Genomic DNA, 21,413 nt, shown 5'->3' on the forward strand with positions numbered 1-21,413 from the left:
GAGTATGGGTTAATTGTGTCTAAGGCAAACTAGTCAATAACTGCTCTGCCTTACCTGTATCATTGAAAACCATAGTTGGGTTCGGCTTACACTTCTCTGAAGGGGGCAATTGGCATGTCTGCAGCTGTGTTATGAACCCCTTACAGATGCATTGCACTGAGACATACAAAGCAAGGTGAGGCCTACTGCAGGAACATCTGAGACTCTCATAGGGAATGACTGGGTCATTCCATCAGGGAAGGACAAGACCCAGTCAGGAAGTGCCTGAGGGTTAAGTGTACTATACGTAGCTCCAAAACATTCACGCACAAGAGTTTCCTCCAGTTGGGGCCCAGGGAGGAGGAGAGGGAGGGAGAAGGAGAAGCCCTAATTGTCAGAGTTGGGGACAACCCCAATGAATATGGTTTGCTGACCTGTAAATAAACAGCTTTTTGCCACATTCCCGATGAGACCCAATAGGGTCCTATGAACCAAAAGGCTCACCCTGGTATTTCATACTGGCTCTGGCAGACAGCAAGAATGATATATAACTGCACTTGTTTGTACCATGGTGAAGTCCTGAGCATGGCTGTGGAGCTGAGGCCATGCAAGCATCTCTAGAGAGTAGACAATGGAGCTGCAGGCTTTTTTTTCTCTCTGGGCCAGACTAAGAATCTGGTCATCCACCTGCATCAGGTTACTCCCCATCTCAACCAACACCTCAGGCAACTGGGTAAACAGTATAATACGAAGAAATGAGAAACAACTCACACCAATATGCATAATTTTTCAAAAATAAAAATAGAAATTCTCACCTCTCCCAGCAGTCTGACATATTCCATAAACCTCTCCATCATTCGAGCAACATACAATACATCCACAGAATCAGTGAAGCCTGCTGCCTCCATGGTGTATGTCCGCACCTGGTGTGCCACAGTTACAGAGTTTGAAGCATTGATGGGCATCTGTTAAGTGAAAAGTTAAGAGAAAACCAGAATATGACAATGTAAAATGGACTCATTATTGTGTATAGTAAAGCGCAAAGGAATACTAACTAAAATGAAGGTATGTAGGACACGGGTGATGCCATTTGTATAGTGACAGTCTGTGTAGTTCCCCTCCTGCCACTTTCCAGAACGATCACAGTATCGGGAGGCCTTTTTCTGCTCAATGCCTCCCTCAATAGACAAGGAGGGGTAGTGCAGCTGCAGGCAGTACTGATGGGAGGTGATGCCTGCCAGAGTACTGGGCCACCTGGAAATTAAATACTGGCATGAGAACTCAAGCCCCCCAGTGAAACAAAACAATCATTGCATCTTTAACAAACCTGAACTCCCCACGATTGTTGACAATTTTATCCTCTGGACAGAAAGAGGCGTTATTCTCCAGGACTACTATTTCAACACTGGAAGAAGCATTGCCCCGGCCAGTAGAGACAACACATTCCCATACTCCTTTGGCCTCTACTTGTACGTTGACTATAATAAGTTCACTGGGTAAAATATGTACATGCCTCATTAGACAATAGAAATGCATTTAAGTACAGTTCATTTATACAAAAACATACATCATGCACATAAACAATGAGTATCGGACATTCAGTACCTGGTAATAAAAGTGCAGTCATGCATCACGCTGCTCTCCAGCTGGACCCCTATCTCTGAATCTGAGGTTACCAGCTTACCATTGTGATGCCAGTGTATGGTGGTAATGTTGTCCACCAGAGCAGCGGTGCAGTGGAAGGGTAGCCGATCACCTTTAAAGACCACCTGATGTTGGGATGGAAGGAGTGACAGAGTGTGTAGCTCTAGAGGTCCACCTGGGCATGGACAGGATGAAAAAAGATAAAACTGTTCAAAGTTGGCCAAATATTTCCTAAAGTAGCTTTTTTAAAACCCATTTATCTATTCAGTATTTAAATAGTAGCAGAAAGCAATAAAACAATTGGGACTATTTTTGTAGTATGTGTAGTATGCAGTAAATAAAAGTCATTTGCTGTGTCCGAGACCACCCCCTATACCCTACATAGTGCACTCAATAGTGTGAACGCCATTTTGAAATAGTGTCCGAATTCTTAGCATCGCTGTACCCTATCTAGTGCACTCAATGTATCCCACAATGCACTGCGAAAAGTAGTGTACAACCGATGCACCCTAACTCGGAAATGTATCCCATCAGCCCTTACGGTATCACATGACACTGTAAAGGCTGATGGGATACTTTTTAAAAAAAAACATAATTTCCACTGTGCGGTTTGATATATGAAATTTTTGGGGAATAAGAAATCAAGGTGTAGTTTACAATTGTTTTCAGTAAGGGTCCAATATGATCATCGTAAAATATTACAACATAAATGTGTAAAAAAAAAAATCAATCAGCCTTCACTGCCCCCCACTCCCTCACTTAAAATTGTTCTTCGGAATCACCAGGCGACAGGATCTCAGTAAAATAATATTTACAAAGATGAAAAGTAGCTCTGGAGCCATTTCGTGATGAAAAATTGCTTTATTAAATGATTTCCCTGCAGTGGAATATGACTTGAGAATGTGCCATCACGTCTTGGCTTGAAAATATCAAGGGACACCAATTATTTTAGGTAATAAGTAATTATTATTTTATTATTATTGACATTAATATTTTATTTATTATATAAAGTTAATTATAGGATAAAATATTGCATTTTCATAAAATGACCGCTGAATGTATTTCGGATGCGTTAAAATAATTACATGGACCTGGCCACTTTTACCGTCGACCGGGGTCGTAATTATTATGCGACACCATGACGTCATTTTGCGTGCGCCGAAGTGTCTGAATGATCATTTTAAATTCAGTGCACTACGTAGTTCACTCAATCCATGTCCCCCATGTAGTGAGTAGTGAATAGGGAACGAGTGTGTTTTCAGACACAGCGAGCGTAATAAAACACATATCTATGTTCTTTGTAGCAAAGTGTTAAACTGCATTATTCAAATAATCTTACCACAACTCAGCTGGTTTTCTTTGAGTCCACGCAACTGTTTTCCCCTGAGACTTCTGGGGAATGCACACAGGGTTTCTTCCCCCAAACGGGCTGAACTGCTGTGAAAGAACCTGGGGACCCAGTGCAGGCTGCAGTCGCACGTCAGGAAGTCTGAGTTAAAGTTCCTGAGGAGATGTTCACTGGAGATGTTACAACTCTAATGACATACTCCAGAGATTCAGCCACACTATTTTGTTTTTTCCCCCGGCATTTTCTGTTTCTTATTCCTCCCATTAATTCTTTAGACGTAATGTTAGTTCAAATTACATCATTGTTACATACATTGTTTCAGATATGCGTGCTGTGAATTTGTTGGCTGGCCAACATTTTAACACTTACACTAGTTTAAGGGATGGCAGCTCTTGAAACACTCCTTGATCAATGGTTGGTATGATATTGCCAGAGAGATTCCTAACAAAACACACACATTAAAATGTAACTCAATCTAGTACCTCTAAAGTGCAAACAATATTTTAATAAAATCATCGTATCCTTCTCTTACAGTTTTGTGAGATTAGTTAATCCCTGGAATACATTCACAGTCAGGCAGCCAATGCGGTTGTTGGACAAGTCACTAAAAAAGCAGGAAAAAATGAGGGAATGCTTTAATTATTTTTAAAGCAAGTGGAATAATCTCAGAAATACTTGTGATATTTTGTCGTTAATAAATTTGCGATGCATCCATCCATTTTCTGTTAAATGCTTCTTGTAAAGCAAGGATAGTCACATTCAGTGCCAATCTAGGATCTCCAATTATTCTAAAATTTATGTTTTTGTTGGAGGAAATCACCAAATAAAGCAGCCCTAAGCATGGAATAATTACATTATTCCTAATTTTACAAAATGTGTAATTTTAACATTTCCTGCAGCAGTTAGATATTTTGTAATCAAACATGCATATACTTTCCTGTTGGAAAGCTAACTAAATAGTTTATAAACTGGACTGAACTTTAGCATAGGCTTGTCATCAGTGGGGATACAAGCTGGGTCTATTTTCTACCGTGCACATCCGAGTTTGGTGGACAACTTTAGTCGGGGCAGATTTTGCGATGCTCTACACACCAGAGAGCTGTCCAAAACATGTGTTTATTTCCCCTTTTTTTGTTTCCCTTGCAGCGACGGCCCCTTGCACATCTCTGGATGCAAAAACACAAGAATATATAAAACTCTATTGCAGTCTGGGAAGTTACTTTTGTGTGGCCTAAATAGCGATTATCAAATGAAGTGAAGGATTTGTTTTGTGCTGACAATGAATTTCTGTACATTTTGAGCTGCAAAAAAAGCACACAGAACTGGCACGGGGTGGTCCACCCAGAGGAGCTAGCAATTGACTTGAATAAAGGGAGGCCAGTGATGGAGGAGACCCAGGGAGGGATCAGGATCGACTCGTGATGGCAGCAACTGAAAGATGCTACTGCAGTTCCATTGCAGATTAAACACATTTTTGTGTGTGTGATTTTTAATTTGTTTGTGGTGTCTGGGGACACAGTTGTGCTTTGCAGCAAAATGATCTAGCTAGTACTATGTGTTTTATGGCAATTATAGGCTTAGTGTGTCTATTCAAATGCAAATATGAGTTTTCTTGATTTAAGGATGGATCTGGCAGGGGGAAGGGATGTCTGCAGCTGTGTAGTGGACCTCTGCAGATGAAAAGATGCAGTCACTGGACTCCAAATGAACTGGAACAACTGAATGTATTGAAAGATTGTTAAAGTTAAAAAGTGAAGTTAGAATGAGGTGGTACCCTTTCGAGCCAATTTTTAGGAGAGAGTTAAAACAAAATTATCTTGTGTTTTTTTTTTTTAAACATGCTTTTTTTACATCCAGTTTTGGAAAGCACAATTCGAATTTAAATCTGCATCAGTTCTCCACTGCAGAACAATATCTCTTTTTATAGTAACATTTAGTGACATGATAATAAATGTAAAAATGTAAAATCCATAAAACATAGGAAGAGAAAATATTTGAGAAAACAGTATCATCTTTAAACAACTTGATACTAGAAAAAAAACCCCTCATTTGATGGGTAATTTATAGCCTTCTAAACTGGCTCACACAAAATGGTAATGATAAAGATTTTAGCTTTACCTAACATGATTTTAAGAGAAGGGAAATCTGGTTTTAGTTCAGACAGAAGCTTTTAACTATTTATAGAACTGACTATATTGTAACAGCATTGTTTCAGTTACAAAGTTCCTATAGTGGCTGGGACTTTGAGAAAGAAGGGAAAAGGAGACCCATTTCCTTTCACATTCAAATATAGCAAACTTGAAATGAAATCAATTAGGGCCCCAAGTAACATGCAAACAATTTATGTCTCAGTGAAGATGTTGTATATTCAAACAAACAAAAAAACAATCAATCAATCAAGCAAGCAAGCATGCAATCAAGCAATCAATCAATCCAATAAGTGTGGAGAAAGTTACCTTTAGCTTTGCATTAATGGTGAATTGTCCATTGTAAAAGCACTTGTAGCATAACTTGAGAAATGTTAAAGAAATAAGGAAAATCAAAGCTTTGAGCACTGTTTTGGAGCTAAATGAAGACAATAAAAGGTCCAAATAACTATTATAACCCTGTATCTTATTTTACCATATTATTATTATTCTGGAATTAGGGTTGCTTTCAACTCAACAATAATATTACTCATATGCCACCTAATATGAGTATTGATACTAAATTGGTTGTTTATGCACAAACCTTTTAAGTGACCAGTCAGAGCGAAAAGACAGATAAGCACCTATGTTGCAACCATCTTGACCGCTCACCTCGCTGACTTACTTCCTCATGGATTTTTATGGTGAAATGTAAAAAGGACAACTGGTGTGGCCCATAATTACCATCTTTAATGTACTGACCCCCAAAAAAATGTGAGTCACATTTACGTCTACTTACAGTTTCCGAAGCTTTGAAAGGCCTAAAAAAGCTCCTGGCATGATTCTGCTGATTAGGTTGTGCTTCAAATCCCTGCAGGTAGAGAAAATATTAGCTAAATGAGCAGTAAAAATAAAGGGATTAATAAATACCAATAAAGGGAGTAACAATGTCGATAAAGAGATCAGATTGACACTTTCCTTTGAGGTAATTTTACATATATGAAAGTTACTTTCTCCACTTAAATCTTGCATTATACACATTTAAATTAATCTAACAAACTCATCTTGGTGAGTACTACACATTTCTTGTATAGTAATTTGTTGAGAGAGCAGATGTAAATGACAAGAATGAAAAACTGTGGGCTGGAATTGTTCCAAACTAGGACAGACACAAGCATGAAAGATACAAATGTTATACATCGATATGGGTACCCGTTGTGCTATTTTATACATTTGTTTCTATTGAATAAAAAACGTATCCACAACACATCTAACTGTAAAACTCATTTTATAGCTTCTTTTTATATTGATTTAACATGCTTTTGAGTTTTAGAGTGGTATGTTTGCAGATTTGTGCAAAACCCCTTTCAAAATCCTGGCCTTTCAATGCAGATAAACAATATGAATAAATGAAGGCGAAACTGCAAGAGTTTCTGTCATTTTTGAGGTTGTTTAAAAATTAGTAATCCCGTGATGAATGACCTTTGAGGGGCTAATTTTATACTGTTGCTGCCCTTTTCTCTCCCTTGTCTTGTCCACCACATTACTTGTGAGTTGAGTTCTTCAGCCAGAAGCCGATTTTCATCACTTTCATCACTGGTTCAAATTCAAATTAAATTTCTTATTGCCCAGGTGGGAATAGTGGGCTCAAGATGTCTCAAAAGACCGATGGTATTTGGAATGGGCTGTGGTGTGACCCTTCATCCTAAAGAAAGTCATTGTTTCCATCAGACACTTCAATACTATTTAATTTGTTAGAATTTAGAGCAAGAAAGCATCACTGTTATGGCTGCATTTTAGGTATTTTTTCTCATCTTTCTTGAATATGTCCAAGATGCCATTGTGGTATGCAAGACCACACCAAGGATTGTGCAGAATGATAAGAATTTAGTTGACAGCAAAAATGTAGGATTTCACTTTGTGTCCACACGCTTGTTGCACCATTGCTTACAATTGGATTACGTACATAGTAGATTACAATGATAGAAACACTGTGAAGCTTCACATTAAAAAAGCTGAACTGTGCCCATCTCCTTAACAATGTACCAACAACTTCTCTGTGACTCTTGAAAAGAGTTTTAAATTGAAAATGACTGAAATTATATCATGTGTGGAATGTGGGATTCTGACCTTCATATATGGACCCAGACATGTAGTTGAAGATGTTGAACTTAAAAATATAAACAAGATTGAAAGTATAGGAACACTGAGGATAAAGTTTAACACTTGGTGGTCATATAAAGCATCTACATATCAAACGAGGAATATAGTTAAAATTAGACAATTTACTTAATACAATGCAATCAAACATTTCCCTCTCAGTTAAGCAGTGTCATTTGGCTTTGCTTTTCTCTGATATTTGTGACACCATAATTACATGTTACAGGAAATGAAAACAATTTCAGATGACAGGAGTGTGGATGGATTTTTAAAACACTAAACTGACAATGAATGAATGAATGAATGAATGAATGAATGAATGGATGAATGGATGGATGGATGGATGGATGGATGGATGGATGGATGGATGGATGGATGGATGGTAGATAAAAGGTCTTAAAATTTTGTGAACTTTCTGATGGAGAATTTAGCTGTGTTCCTTTCTATCTTTACTTGGAGGACATGGAGGAAAAAAAGGAAGTATAATCAAATATTATTTAATGTGTTGGAAATTAAAGTATTTTAGTAAAGTATTTGTTTGTTTTCCTTTACTGCTATATCCCTTTTGGGGTCTTGGGGGTAGAAGTGCTGGAGTCTATCCCAGCTGTATATGGGCAAAAGAAGCATACTCCCCTAAACGAGTCACCAGCTCATTGCAGGGACCTACATGACCATTTGGGGGTTCACTACCTTGCTCAATGGTACCTGAAAATAAATATATTCAAATCAAGTATTCCATACAGAGTTGGATCAATTTCACTCATCCTTATATCAACCTCAGATTTCCTGCCAACCATATTTCAAACATACTGCATGCAGAAAATATAGCTTTAGGAAGTCCTCCTATACAGCAGTTAATGACTGCCTGTGTGCCATCTGTAATAGAAAGAACCAAAGCCTGACAGCAGCTTCATAGTTCAGTGGCCTTGATACCGATGACAACAGCTTTCTCTAGGTTACTCCAGGCAGAATAATTATGCAATAGACGGAACACTCCAAAGAAGCACTACAATTTTTAAATTATCTTCAGCAGCATGTACCTCACTTTTACTAATTGTGGTGTACATTGTGTACATGTGCATGATTGTTGTGTGCTCTTTCAGTAACTTTGGGAGTGCAGCACTTTATCCACCCCACACAAGTGACCTATACCGACTCAATCCTGCTTCCGGACACAGAAGTGGCCACTGTTTGCTACAGATGGGCTAACAGCAGCAGCTGCCAATAAGAATCTATTTTTAATTCTCACCCATTCTAAGTTTATAATGGTAATGGGCCTTGCCCAATCTGAAGAGTTACTTCACTGTAGGTTTAAGGGATGGGCACCCGGCCCCTATGTAGTCAGGAGAGTAGAGACATGTCTTTATGGCAGCAAGAGGATAGTAATCGTAAAACATTTTAGCCATGGCCCTGGAGGGTACTGGGAAAATGACCGGAAGCCTGAAATGCTGGCTTATTACCAGCAGACTGAAATCAAGAATTTCTTGATTTTTTAAAAATGGAAATAGAAAGCATTACTAGACCAATTACAACCATTTATTTGCACTTCTATGATAATGCAAAGCAAATAACAGCTGTGAGAAAACCATCATTGTTTTGCATGTCATTTTTTGTCAGGATGCAGAGCCCATGCCTCATTAATTTTTCGTTTCATTTGCTGTTAATTTTGCAAGCTTGTGCTACTTTGCTAGCCAGAATTCAGAGTGACATGACATTTGGCTGTGCACACTTCTGTCAGGACACAAGCTTACAATGGGGCCCTGTAACACAAGCCCCTCCCCTGAGATCTCTTGGAATTACGAATCAACTTTTGTCATCTGGCAACAAATGGTGCAGCCATGACGTCAAAGGTACAAATAACACCATTCTAGTATATTTATGTAATGTGCTGCCAGCCATTCAAAATATTCCCCTTCAAAACTACACAATGAACACTCAATCATCCACTATATTATATTCAAACAAATGCTACAATTTCAAATGCTACAAAATCAATAGCAATATCAAACTAAGGTCTATTAGTAGAATTAATGAGAAATATTTTATTTCCATTTTAATGTTTCTTTTTTAATGATGCATTTCTTTTGTCAAAAGAGGAAATCTGTCACCATTATTTCTTCAATCTTTTAAATAATGGTGGTGGAGCAGCTTTATCAATTTACAAAGCTGCTCGTTTTAAAGTGATCATAAAGTATCAAAGTCAATATATGGCATTAGTCAGATGAACTCTAGATCATAACATACTACCGTATATGCCAGTTTAATAGCCACAACACAGTCCATAAAAACAGGTTTCTGAAAAGTGAAAAGCTGTAAACAGTTGACAGTTTTATTCTGTTAAACAATCTAAAGTAGCCTCAAAGCCTTTCTGAATAAACACTGGGTTCAAACAATACACAACACTCTCAATGGCTAGAAGGGAAACAGGAACAAACACACTTCATCTATCATTGAATGGCTGCCAATTAATGCTCAAACAGTAGGTGGACTATAACATCTACTATGGGAAGGGGAGAAACGTTGAACTGGGAGAGGGGAGAGTTAAAAATAAACTTTAAGAAACAATCGGAAGTACGTTCGTGTTTGTGTGTGTGTGTATGTGTTGGGGGATAAGTAAGATCGAAGAAAGAAAGATATATAAGAGTGAAAAATTCAGTGCCTCTGAAAGGATGATACCTTTGAAACTGTATTAATGTGTGTGAGACTTTTGCATGTAAATTTAACATTTTGTTAATGGGTTTACGGTGGTTTTTCCATTGTTTTAATAAACTCTTATAGCCATGACTAAGCCATGTTCACAACACCATCATGTCCTGTTCCTTCAGTTTATCTGAAAGAGACATCTGGAACCTATCAACTAAAGAAGCCCCCCTCCTGTTTCTGTTTCCACTCAAAGCATGCTTAACCCCTTCCTCACCCATTCCACGCCATAATGTCATGCACTCTCATTTGGTGACACTACTTAAACAAAGTCCAATGGCCCGTGTAGGAAGCAAAACGAGCACAATATGGTGGATTGGTATGATGTCAACCAGGAGACGGTCTTTTGCATATACACACCATCTCCACTATGTTTATGTGCCCACTTCTTGCTTCCCCACCAACTTAATTAATTAGTAGTAATTTAATTTGTGTGGAAATGTTGTTTGTCTCCCACATACGAGAATCTCAAATTCAAGATATTCTTCAAGATAGTCTTTTCCTCCACTATCTCTCTTGGTCTTTCCCTCCTTCTCTCACTCCTTTACTATCATCAATAAGGGACTCGCTAACCTTTAGCTGCTCAGAATAGAGTGATTTGGGCAATGACTCTGTGGGCCGCCTCCCTGTATCAAACTTGATTTTATCAAAACAAGTAATGAATTGGTCTGAGTATTTTTAAATGCACTACATTGAGAGTGTATGTTTTCCATCATGCAGAGATGTTCCTAAAACTTGCCTGCACAAGCTCATACAAAATGTATCTTAATGATTTCAATGCAAACTTCCTTTAATTAGGACCCCGGCCCCGACTGGCGCAAGGCTCTCTTGTTTTTGCAGGATTTTTCTTAGAGATTTGATTGGATTGTCTTCATATTTTACATATTATACATATTATGAAGCTTTAAATTTTGATAAGCAGGTGGGGGTGTGGTAGACAGGTAAATTTTCATCTCTCACCATAAAACAGGAAGTGGCTGTAACTTAGATGTGCATTGTAGAACCAGGGTCAAAGATCATATCTCTGTGGTCTCGGCCTGGACAAATATATGTTATAATTTGCAGTAATAGATATAGTCCTGCCCGCTGGTTGGAAATGTCATGGTTTGCATTGTGATAGCCTGCTCCATGTGTGTTGAGCATATTCACCTCAAATGGGGTGAAGAGGCCAACAAAACGTTTAAGACACTATTGTGAAAATTCAACTTTTGAATGTCCTACCAGAAATGGAAAAATTGTTGTCACCCATGTATGTTTGACCAAAATTCTGACCCAAACACATGTAAATTTCCATATTTGTTTTTAGCTATAGCACCCTTCAAAAGTCTTCATATTTGGAGTGTACTATGTGAATGTTGCACTATGCAATATTGCATAATGCCAATACTGCTGACATTAGAAGCAAATACAAAACAAAACAGTGCAAGCTCACCTCCCCAATGTTTTCTTAATGATTTTAGCCTCAGTGATATACTGTATATATGTACACACAGTAATATTCTCTTACAGACATAATCCCACCTGCTAGTAAAACGAAGCAAGCCCTGTGTGAAATTTTCTGCTCCCAAACAATGTTGCCTGCAGCTTTAATTCTTGTTGCTCAACCAGCATTAAGTACAAGCAAGCTAAGCGAGCAGCTTGCTATTCCTTTATCCATTATCACTGCTGCTCTCTGCTCTCTCTCCCTGTTGGGTGAACAGAGCTCAGAATGAGGGCCCCTCATGCCTTGCCTGTCCTGTGTCCTATGGTGCATTGGGCCCTAATTGGATGAGAGCAAGACTGCCCCAGCCCTCCTTGCTCATTATTCTCATTACACTGACTCTAATCAGAGAAGACTGCCGGGATATGTCCAAAACTCATAAGGGTCCTGGCTTGGTATTGGCACAGCGAGGTCTCATAAAAAAGGGGTGTGTGTACAGCAGTGGATATGCTTATATAGCAGCCCAAGTACTGTAATAAATGCCTGTTGGTGTCTGCAGCCAACCATAGACACATAGAGGTATTTTGAGTGGAAGTAGTGTAGTAGTAGCTGGTAACAAAGGACAAGACAATTTTGTACAATTTTACTAAGTATGACAAACAGTTATCTTATATATCTTCAGCAGTCAGAAATAATCAAAACTAAAATCCTGTTAAGAGCGGAATAAATAAAGGAGCAACAATGTCTTTTTTTAATCTTATAATCAGGAAAGTTCTAATATTTATAATTCAATGTAATAATTTGGTCAATATACTTAATTCAATTCCCAAACTTCACTGGCTATTTTGGGGATGGCAAGTTGTAATGTAGAAGCCGAGTTTGACTCCACTAGTCCTCTAACAAGACTTCTGAACAGTACAGTATTGCCTTATCAAAATGTAGCAAATTTGTTTAAAATTGACAGTAGTCCAGTACAAAGACAAAAACAGACAAATAAATAAAAAAGCTCTGCTGTACTGGGTGGATTGGCAAGTTATCAAGGCAGCAGACTGAGGAGGTTTACTCCAAAGAAAGGGCTGTATACAGTATGCTGACTGCTGACTGAACAACACTCGATGGCTTCCTCAATCAGCACCCACAGATCAGACAGATCACACAGCTCAACTGTAAAAAGATGTCTGTTAGCCAAAAACCTTTAACTGGAAAGGAAAATGAGAACATTTCTATACTAGGAAAGATCACAGTCCAAGAGTGAGATTGTATGAGAATAAATTTAGCAGTGTGTTTCTCCTCTTCAGGAAAGAATGCAGTGTAAATCTTTGATGTGCATTTACTCAGACCTCATGACCTGGCCTTTGATTATAACACCACATAATAACAGTAACTATTCACAACTGCTCCAAAATGATGAACATATGTAGAGGTAATGATGGAAATAAGGCCCAATAAGACAAACCGAAATGGGAGAACAAGACAGCCAAAACTAAACTATGAAATGAAAAGGTTTATTGTAAACTTACCTTCATTTCAAAACCTTTCAGCACTGTGCCAGTGAATGTCAACCTAGCATTTTTCCTACCAGAAAGCACTTTTAGCATGAGCTCAGATGTGTGGTTAGAGTGCGAGACCAGACCTCCACCAGCGTGTCCATGAGCCAGCAGAGGCTGATATTGTTCAATGAGTTAAGTGAGGCTGATTAACTCCTTTTCAACCAATATTTCCAGGACTTTTAATTACAAGTTGTTGTTGTCTAAATTGTTATAAATAAATTGTTGAATGTAAACTCAAAGCATTTTCTTATCTAGAGGAGTGGAGGCTTCCTTGATAATGGACTGTAGTGTATTTCCGTGAATGTTTCAACCTACTAAATGCCATTATAGCCGGTCTGGCTGTAGCATTCTCTTTGCTGGAAAGAAGCTGACAATTCCCAAAAACAGAAGCATTTACCTGTTTACAAAGTCCATCAGGATAAGCTACAAGTTTTTCATCCGATTTTATCTCTTAAAAGCCGCATCTATATGAAATGTATATATTGATGTCTGCAGAACATAAATAATAGCTATAACAATAGAGTACTCACAGTTTCACCAAAGAATTAAGTCCAAGGAATGATCCATTTCTCAGAGCATGGATTTTGTTGTGGCTCAGAATCCTGCAATAAAAAACAGTACTGTTAGTGCACTTCTCTGAAAATGATGATGCTAAACTCAAATATGTTGCTTTTTAAGACATCTCCATTGCTGCTGGGGGAGAGTCGAGAGGAGAGGAGAGGAGAGGAGAGGAGAGGAGAGGAGAGGAGAGGAGAGGAAGGAGAGGAGAGGAGAGAAGAGAAGAGAAGAGATTTTGATTTTTACAAAATACTTTAATTCACAAATTTACACAGGGCCACAAAACGCCCTGTTTAGAAAACCCACAGAACAATAATAGTAATAATAATAATAATGATAACAATAATAATAGTAATCATAATAACAATAACAATAGTTATAATAATAATGATACCACCAACCACAATAAAAATAGATAAATAAATATTAAGAAATCAACAATACAATACAATTTATCCCACCAGGGGGTGTGCAAAGTGCAAAAGATCCTCTGTCACAGTGCATAAAACATTTTTGTGACACCATATGTCCTGGAATTTGCCGAGGTCATTTTATAAAACCCAAACTCCAACGTCAGCCTGCACCGGACATTACAGCGCCATACAGAGGCGGCCTCACTATCCCCAGTTTTTGAAATTTTGTTCTTCCTGGAGACGTAAATTGCCATTTTTGCCTCACCACAGATAAAATTCAGGAGTTGCCACTTGTTGCGAGCGGCTTTTGAGTTGTAACCTGCGCCAAAAATAAACGTTCTAATAGAAAAGGTTTCCTTAAAACCATTAAAAACACCCTTCATGACATTAAAAAGTACAGTGAGCCTCTCACACTCACTGTACGCGTGGACCACAGTCTCTCGCCCGGAACAAAACGGGCACTGGTCCGACACAGCAGTGTTCATTCTGGAGAGGAGAGCGTTCAAGGCGACAGCCCCATGTAGGATCCTCCACTGGAGGTCCCCGGTCCTCTTCTTCAGGGGCGGCTTGTAAAGGACCCTCCAGCAGGGGCGGGCTCCATCCCCTCCCAGTCGATCGGCCCACATGCTGGTGCTCCTGTTCGACAGTCCTCTCCTGTTTAGTACCCTCACACAGTCGTTGTATAGGGTCTTCTTATCGACTGCTACCAGGGAGAAGGTCTTTGCTGGTCTGAGGAGAGGACCGTCTAGATTCCCGAGGTGGGCAACCAGCCTGATCTCCGGGAAGGGGTCCTCGCTGTCGGGTTCGGTCCCCTGGCCGTAGTCCTCAAGAATACGCCTCTCTCTCGTGCTGAGTCTGTTCCTCCATAGCCGAAGCACCCCCTCAGCTGCCTGGGTAGAGCGGATGCCTAACAGGGAACCCACTGCCTCCGCGCCCGTTAGGTCTGGCCCTGCCACGGCCACTACGTGCTGGAGGAGTAGGATCCGGGTCCGTCACAGTGCAGCCGTCAGCCTCGGCGGGGCTTTGGCCGAGACATCCAGCCTGGCTCCGTGCACCGTGGGTTCCCTTAGCAGTCAATACAGAGATTCAGAGCTGGTTCTTTTCTCAACTTTAAAAAGGGCCCATGCCTTAACAACACTTTGATAAAATGGAGGTAGCCCATTTAACTTTGCAAATTTAAAGTCAGTTAAAAACAGAGCATCATCCAGCCCCAAGTTACTCACCCGTCTGAAGACACATCTGGCCACATCTCTCCACATTAGGTCTGCCGGCCCTGTTAAAAACCTCTGTAAAAACGGTATTCTAAAAGCGGCGGTCCTGCTGGCCAGGTGGATGAGGCCCTGTCCTCCCTCCTCTCTGGGCAAGTACAACACCCCCTGCTGGACCCAATGCATGCCGTCCCAAAAGAAGGCCAGAACTCTTGTCTGCAGTTGTGCTAGTAGCCCCGAAGGTGGCTCCATGCAACTGAGCCGGTGCCAGAGCACAGAGGCCACCAGGTTATTGAGGACAAGAGTTCTGCCTCTGTACGACATGCGGGGGAGGAGCCATTTCCATTTTTGAATTTTTCCGTCTACCTTTTCCAACGTGTCGAGCCAATTTTTCTTTTCAGTTTCTTCATCTCCAATAAAAACACCGAGGTACTTTAGGCCGTCCCTCCGCCAGGCAAGGTCCTGGGGAAGGACCAGCAGACCATTTGTCCACCTGCCAACGGCCAGGGCCTCACTCTTCTGCCAGTTGACCCTGGCCGCAGACAGGCGGTTGAATAAAACTGTTAAATTAGATAAAACATCTACGTCCCTCTGGCTGCGCACCATTACTATTAGATCATCTGCGTAGGCAGATAACACAATTTTTCTGCCGCCCGCGGTAAAAACAGGCCATCCACGTTTGCACGGACCCTAGAGAGAAGGGGTTCGAGGGAGAGAGCGTAGAGCATTCCAGAGAGGGCACAGCCCTGCCGGACGCCTCTACGCACTCTGAAGGGAGCACACAGACTGCCATTAAACTTCAGCATACTCGCAATGTCACAGTACAGGACGCGGATCATCGCTATAAAGCCAGGGCTGAACCCGAACCTCTCCATCACCTTCCAGAGGAACTGGTTTTTCAACCCGGTCAAAAGCCTTTTCCTGGTCTAGCGAAATGAGACCAGTATCAACGTCCAATGATCTGGAGACTTCCAAAACATCTCGAATTAGGTGGACATTATCTACTATGGACCTGCCGGGCACACAATAAGTCTGGTCCCGGTGGATGACCTGCTCCATAGCTTCCCTCAGCCTGGAGGCCAAGGTCTTGGACAGAATCCTATAATCCACACACTGTAGAGACACAGGGCGCCAGTTCTTGATCTCCTGCAGGTTGCCCTTTTTTGGCAGGAGGGTGACCACCGCTCTCCTGCAGGACAATGGCAGGGAACCCGGGGCCAGGCTTTCATTAAAGACCTCCAGCATGTCGTGGGCCACAATGTCCCAGTAGGCTTTAAAGAACTCTACTGTGAGCCCATCGACACCTGGAGACTTCCTTCCCTTCATGCTGAGCAGGGCGGCGTGGAGCTCATCGAGTTGCAACGGCCTATCCAGCCGCGAGTTTGCCTCCTCAGAGACCCGAGGAAGGTCCCCGCAGAACTCATGGAACAGGCCGTCATCCCTGCGATACTCACTCTCATACAGGGAGGAAAAGAACTCCACCGCCCGCTGCCTTATCTGGCCTGGCTCCACGAGTTCCTGCCCTGTGCTCGAAAACAGTGAATGGATTATTAGGTTCCATCCATGCTTTTTCTCCAGCCCAAAGAAGAAACTAGAGGGAGCATCCATCTCAGTGAGGTCTTGAATCCGGGACCTGACCAGTGCACCCTGTACCTGACTGTCCAGCAGGCTGGCCAAGGCCATTTTTTTGGATTGGAGGGTTTCAATACACCCTCGATCTCCTGTGGAGCTGCCAATCGCCTCTAGTTCCACTATCTCCATCTCCAGGTCTTTGATTGACCTGCGTGTGTCCTGCGTGGCATTGAGAGTATACTGCTGGCACAGGAGCTGTATCTCTACTTTTCCACAGTCCCACCACTGTCTTAGGCAAGTAAAATTGGATTTTCTCTCTCGAAACCCCAACCAGAAGTGCCGTAAAACATCTCTAAAACTGTTGTCTTGAGCTAAGCTGGAATTAAAATGCCAGTATGCACTCTTGGGCAAGATGTTCTTCACGGCGACTTCGCCTAAAACCAACGAGTGGTCTGTAAAGCCGACTGGCGTGATGCTACAGCTCCTAAAAACACTAAAATGATGTTTAAAACAATAAAATCGGTCAAGTCTGGCCGAGGAGATCCTACCCTCACTCAAGTGGGACTAAGTGTATTGCCTGTTGTCTGCGTGCATCCTCCTCCACACATCCACGAGGCCATGAGAATAGGCCAGCTGTCTCAGACAATGTTGCGAGGCTGGATGAGGCTCTGCATGGTTGCGGTCTAAAAAACACTCGGTGCAATTAAAGTCTCCACCCAGGAATAAAAAATCATCCCCACAACCATTTAAAACAGTGCCGACTTTTTCTAAAAAGCTCTTCCTCTCTGTACCGTTGGTGGGAGCATAAATATTAATAAAAACCAAGGAGTGGTTTTGGAGGCGCGCTTTCACCATCAAACACCGTCCCCTCACCACATGCTCCACCTCCAGGGACGATGGAGTGAAGCCCCTTGAAAAAAGGAGGCCCACTCCACCACTGAGGGTGGTGGTGTGGCTCAGCAGCACCTGTCCTTCCCACTCCTTCTCCCAGTCCGCTTCTATGCCGCAGTCGCTGTGGGTCTCCTGGAGGAACAGGACATCAATGCGTTTTCTTTTTGCTGTGCCGAACACTAGTGCCCGTTTTCTTGCGTCCCTGGCTCCGTTGACATTCAACGTTCCCATTTTGAATATGTTCATGCCAAGGGAAAAGATTAAAATCAAAGACAGTAAAAAATAAGTACAAGAAACCACAGTAAGATATTTTTCAATTTTGCTGTTTTCTTGCTTTGCCCATGTGTTTCCTTAGCCTGTAAATTTCAGGGTCGGTGAGGCCTGACGTTGCCTTATTTCTAATTAAAAAGCTTGCTGACCGGATAAAACGGAGCCTGTCAGGGAAATATGTTCCAAGATCAAGACCTTTCATGCCCTTGGTCTGGGTAAGGAATTTTTTAAACAAGCTTGAGGGGTACAGGTCAATTTCCTGCCCCTCTGGCATTGTGCCGGACAGTTCGCTGCCGTCCGATATAGACCCACAGTCGCTGGTGTCTGTATCTACTGCTGTATCCTCCAGCCTTCCGGTCTTGCCCCCCTTGTCCTTCATGGCGCTTTTCCGCTTGTTCCGCCGCTTTGCGGGAACAAGCCACCACTCGGACGCGCCACTCGTGCCCTCACCTGCGCTCACTGCTTCCTCACCACGCTCCCCTGTGCTCACTCCTCCCTCACCCCGCTCACCTGTGCTCACTGCTCCCTCACCTTGCTCCCCTGTGCTCACTCCTCCCTCGCCCCACTCACCTGTGCTCACTTCTCCTTCACCCCGTTCACCAGCCGCTATCCCTGGCCCATCGAGTCCACCCATCACCTGACCCACTGTACCCTGCTCACCCGTTTGGATCCTGTCTCCAGTCTCTCCTGCCTCACCAAGTTCGACTGTTTCACCCATCACCTCACCATTTTCCCCCAGTTCATTTGAATCACACACCACCTCACTCATCACACCACTCAGATCACACACCTCCCCAGTTAAATCCACCTTCCCCCCTGATTCACCACTCTCACCATTCATTTCTACCACCATCTCCACAATCTCGCTCTCTCCACTCACCTCACTCTCACGCACAAACTCGTCCCGCTTCTCCTCCATCTACGACTCTGCTGTCGCTCCATCCGGGGCAGCGGAGCTTCCTTCCGCGCTGAGCCACCGACGCCTCGCGGAACGGGCCGCGGGGCCGGAGGCGCCACGGGCGCGGTAGCGGCGGGCTCCGCCGCCTGCGCGTCCGAGGCCACGCGGCTCGGACAAGCCCTGGCGAGATGACCCTCCTCATTACAATTAAAGCACTTGAGGGCGGAGGAAGTTGCAAAAAATCGTCTACCTGAACGATGAAACGATAATTAAATTCCTCCGCGCTATTGTTGAGGATCATGTGCACCTGCCTGCGGTGAGACACTACGTGTCTCAGCAGCGGTGACTTACAGCCAGACAACATTTTTCGGATGGGAGACACCACTTTCCCATGCCGAGACAGCTCCCGTACCAGGAACTCATCGCTAATGAACGGCGGCACACTGGACAGTGTAATCCGTGCCACCGGCTGTGTTAGCGGAGTTACCTGGACGAACTGTCCGCCCACAGTGATCCCCATCTCCACCAACTTGTTGACTTGTTCCACCTTTTCAAGGAACAACACCACCGCCCTATTCATGCGGGCGGCAGATTTGATTGAGCTGTGGCCAATTTTTTGGCCCACAGCCAGCGCCACCTCCTCCACACTAAGCATGGAGCCCGCACCCACCTTGACTCCGTGCTTCCGACTCAAGCCGGTTAAACCGGCGTTGGCCGCCCCACACACTCACACAAACACTCGATAAACTAATATAAACTTGCAAACACCACAATAAATGAAACTATATTATCTAGCATTCACTCGCACACAAGAAAGAATAGGAAAAATAGCGCTTTTGCACGGTTTTCCACTCACTCGCTCCTCCGCTCTCACACGTCTCACCCAGAGAAGAGAAGAGAAGAGAAGAGAAGAGAAGAGAGAAGAGAAGAGAAGAGAAGAGAAGAGAAGAGATACCCCAAAGTGCTTTGATGTTTCTCCATGTGGGACACGCTACAAAAAAGCAGATCGTCTCTCGGATGCCTGCTCCAATCTGACTGTGTGTGTTTCTCACCTGCACCCTTTGGCTCTGTTCAGAACTTGGACCTCAGTAAACTTGTTTTCAACTTCACCCTATCTTGTGTGTAAGCATTTAGGGTCTTGATTCATGTCTGCAGTTCGTAATACAGGGGAGAGGTATGATGATTTTAAGAAGCTGACAGAGCAATATAATGGATATGGGACTGGATTGAGAGAATACTGTCAGGGATGATACCCAGACTGTTAGTACGTTGGGACGGGGAAACTGTGACATTTTTTTTCATCAATGAAAATGGAGAAGTTTTTTGTCCTTGCATTTTGGTGCCAGAAAGAACCTTTGTTTTATCAATTTAGGAAGGATGGGATTTGGAAAGTTGGTACGGGTAAAATTGAAGCAATATTAGAGGCAAGCTGCTGCTAAATACTGTCAATCTGTTTATTGAAAAATGACCTAACTGAATAGTATGATCAGCCAATCCAATCCAGTTTATATATGTATAGCACATTTTATAAAGAAGGTTTTCAAAGTGCCCCACAAAATATTTAAATGAAACTTTTTGGGATGATGAGTTGTAGATTTTAAGGGGGTATAAATATTAATGGTCGGAAAAACCCAATAAAATGACATAAAATTGGGGAAGGGGCACGTTGGCGAGCGCCTGGTGGCCAGACCTCTGCCCATGGAGTTCGGCCGGGCACAGCCCGAAGAAGCAACAAGGGGGCCCCTTTTCCGTGGGAACCTGCAGGAGGGGCCAAGGGGGGTCAGGTGCATTGTGTATTGGGTAGCGGCCGAAGGCAGGGACCTAGGCGGTCTGATCCCTGGCTGCAGAAACTGGCTCTAGGGACATGGAATGTCACCTCTCTGATGAGAAAGGAGCCTGAGCTGGTGCATGAGGTTGAGAAGTTCCAACTAGATATAGTCGGCCTCACCTCAATGCATAGCAAGGACTCTAGAACCAGTCTTCTCGAGAGGGGTTGGACTCTCGACCACTCTGGAGTTGCCAATGGTGAGAGGCGACGGGCAAGGTTGGCAATCCTCGTTGCTCCCCGGCTCAGTGCCTGTATATTGGAGTTTACTTCGATGGATAAGAGGGTAGCCTCCCTTCGCCTTCGGGTGGGGGGACGGATCCTGACTGCCATAGGCCCAAACAGCAGTTCAGCGTATCCACCCTTTTTGGAGTCTTTAGAGGGAGTGCTGGAGAGTGCTCCTTCTGGGGGCTCCCTCGTCCTCCTGGGTGACTTCAATGCTCATGTTGGCAGCAACAGTGTGACCTGGAGAGGTGTGATTGGGAAGAACGGACCCCTTATCTGAACCAGAGTGGTGTTTTGTTATTGGTCTTCTGTGCTCGTCTCAGATTGTCCATAACAAACACCTTGTTCAGGCATAAAGGTGTCCACATGAGCACTTGGCACCAGGATGCCTTAGGCCGCAGATCGATGATCGACATTGTGGTCATGTCATCGGATTTGCGGCCGGATGTTATGGACACCCGGGTGAAGAGAGGGGCAGAGCTGTCAACTGATCACCATCTGGTGGTGAATTGGCTCCGATGGTGGGGGAGGATGCCCTACAGACAGAGTCTGGCAGAGTCTCCTGTCAGAAGGAGCTTCAACTCACACCTCCAGGAGAGCTTTGACCATGTCCCGGGGAAGGCGGG

At 42.9% G+C, this 21,413-nt stretch overlaps 1 protein-coding gene across 4 annotated transcripts in view; it reads right to left on the minus strand.

Moving 5' to 3' along the window:
• Nucleotides 1–21,413, minus strand: part of adgra2 (adhesion G protein-coupled receptor A2) — a 51,744-nt gene that overhangs the window by 12,611 nt on the left and 17,720 nt on the right. The window contains exons 2-11 of one of the 4 annotated variants that reach the window (XM_057034193.1): nt 13,458–13,529; nt 5,897–5,968; nt 3,504–3,575; nt 3,341–3,412; nt 2,963–3,126; nt 1,585–1,798; nt 1,307–1,471; nt 1,035–1,233; nt 795–944; nt 547–708 (exon numbers count right to left, since the gene is read on the minus strand). In XM_057034193.1, coding sequence (XP_056890173.1) covers nt 547–708; nt 795–944; nt 1,035–1,233; nt 1,307–1,471; nt 1,585–1,798; nt 2,963–3,126; nt 3,341–3,412; nt 3,504–3,575; nt 5,897–5,968; nt 13,458–13,529 — 1,342 coding nt within the window. Of the gene's footprint in view, nt 1–546; nt 709–794; nt 945–1,034; nt 1,234–1,306; nt 1,472–1,584; nt 1,799–2,962; nt 3,127–3,340; nt 3,413–3,503; nt 3,576–4,063; nt 4,126–5,896; nt 5,969–13,457; nt 13,530–21,413 lie in introns of those variants that run through there. The other 3 variants (XM_057034194.1, XM_057034195.1, XM_057034196.1) reach the window with 3 other exon arrangements.

This window comes from Takifugu flavidus, chromosome 5 (assembly GCF_003711565.1).
Source record: "Takifugu flavidus isolate HTHZ2018 chromosome 5, ASM371156v2, whole genome shotgun sequence".
Lineage (NCBI taxonomy): Eukaryota > Metazoa > Chordata > Actinopteri > Tetraodontiformes > Tetraodontidae > Takifugu > Takifugu flavidus.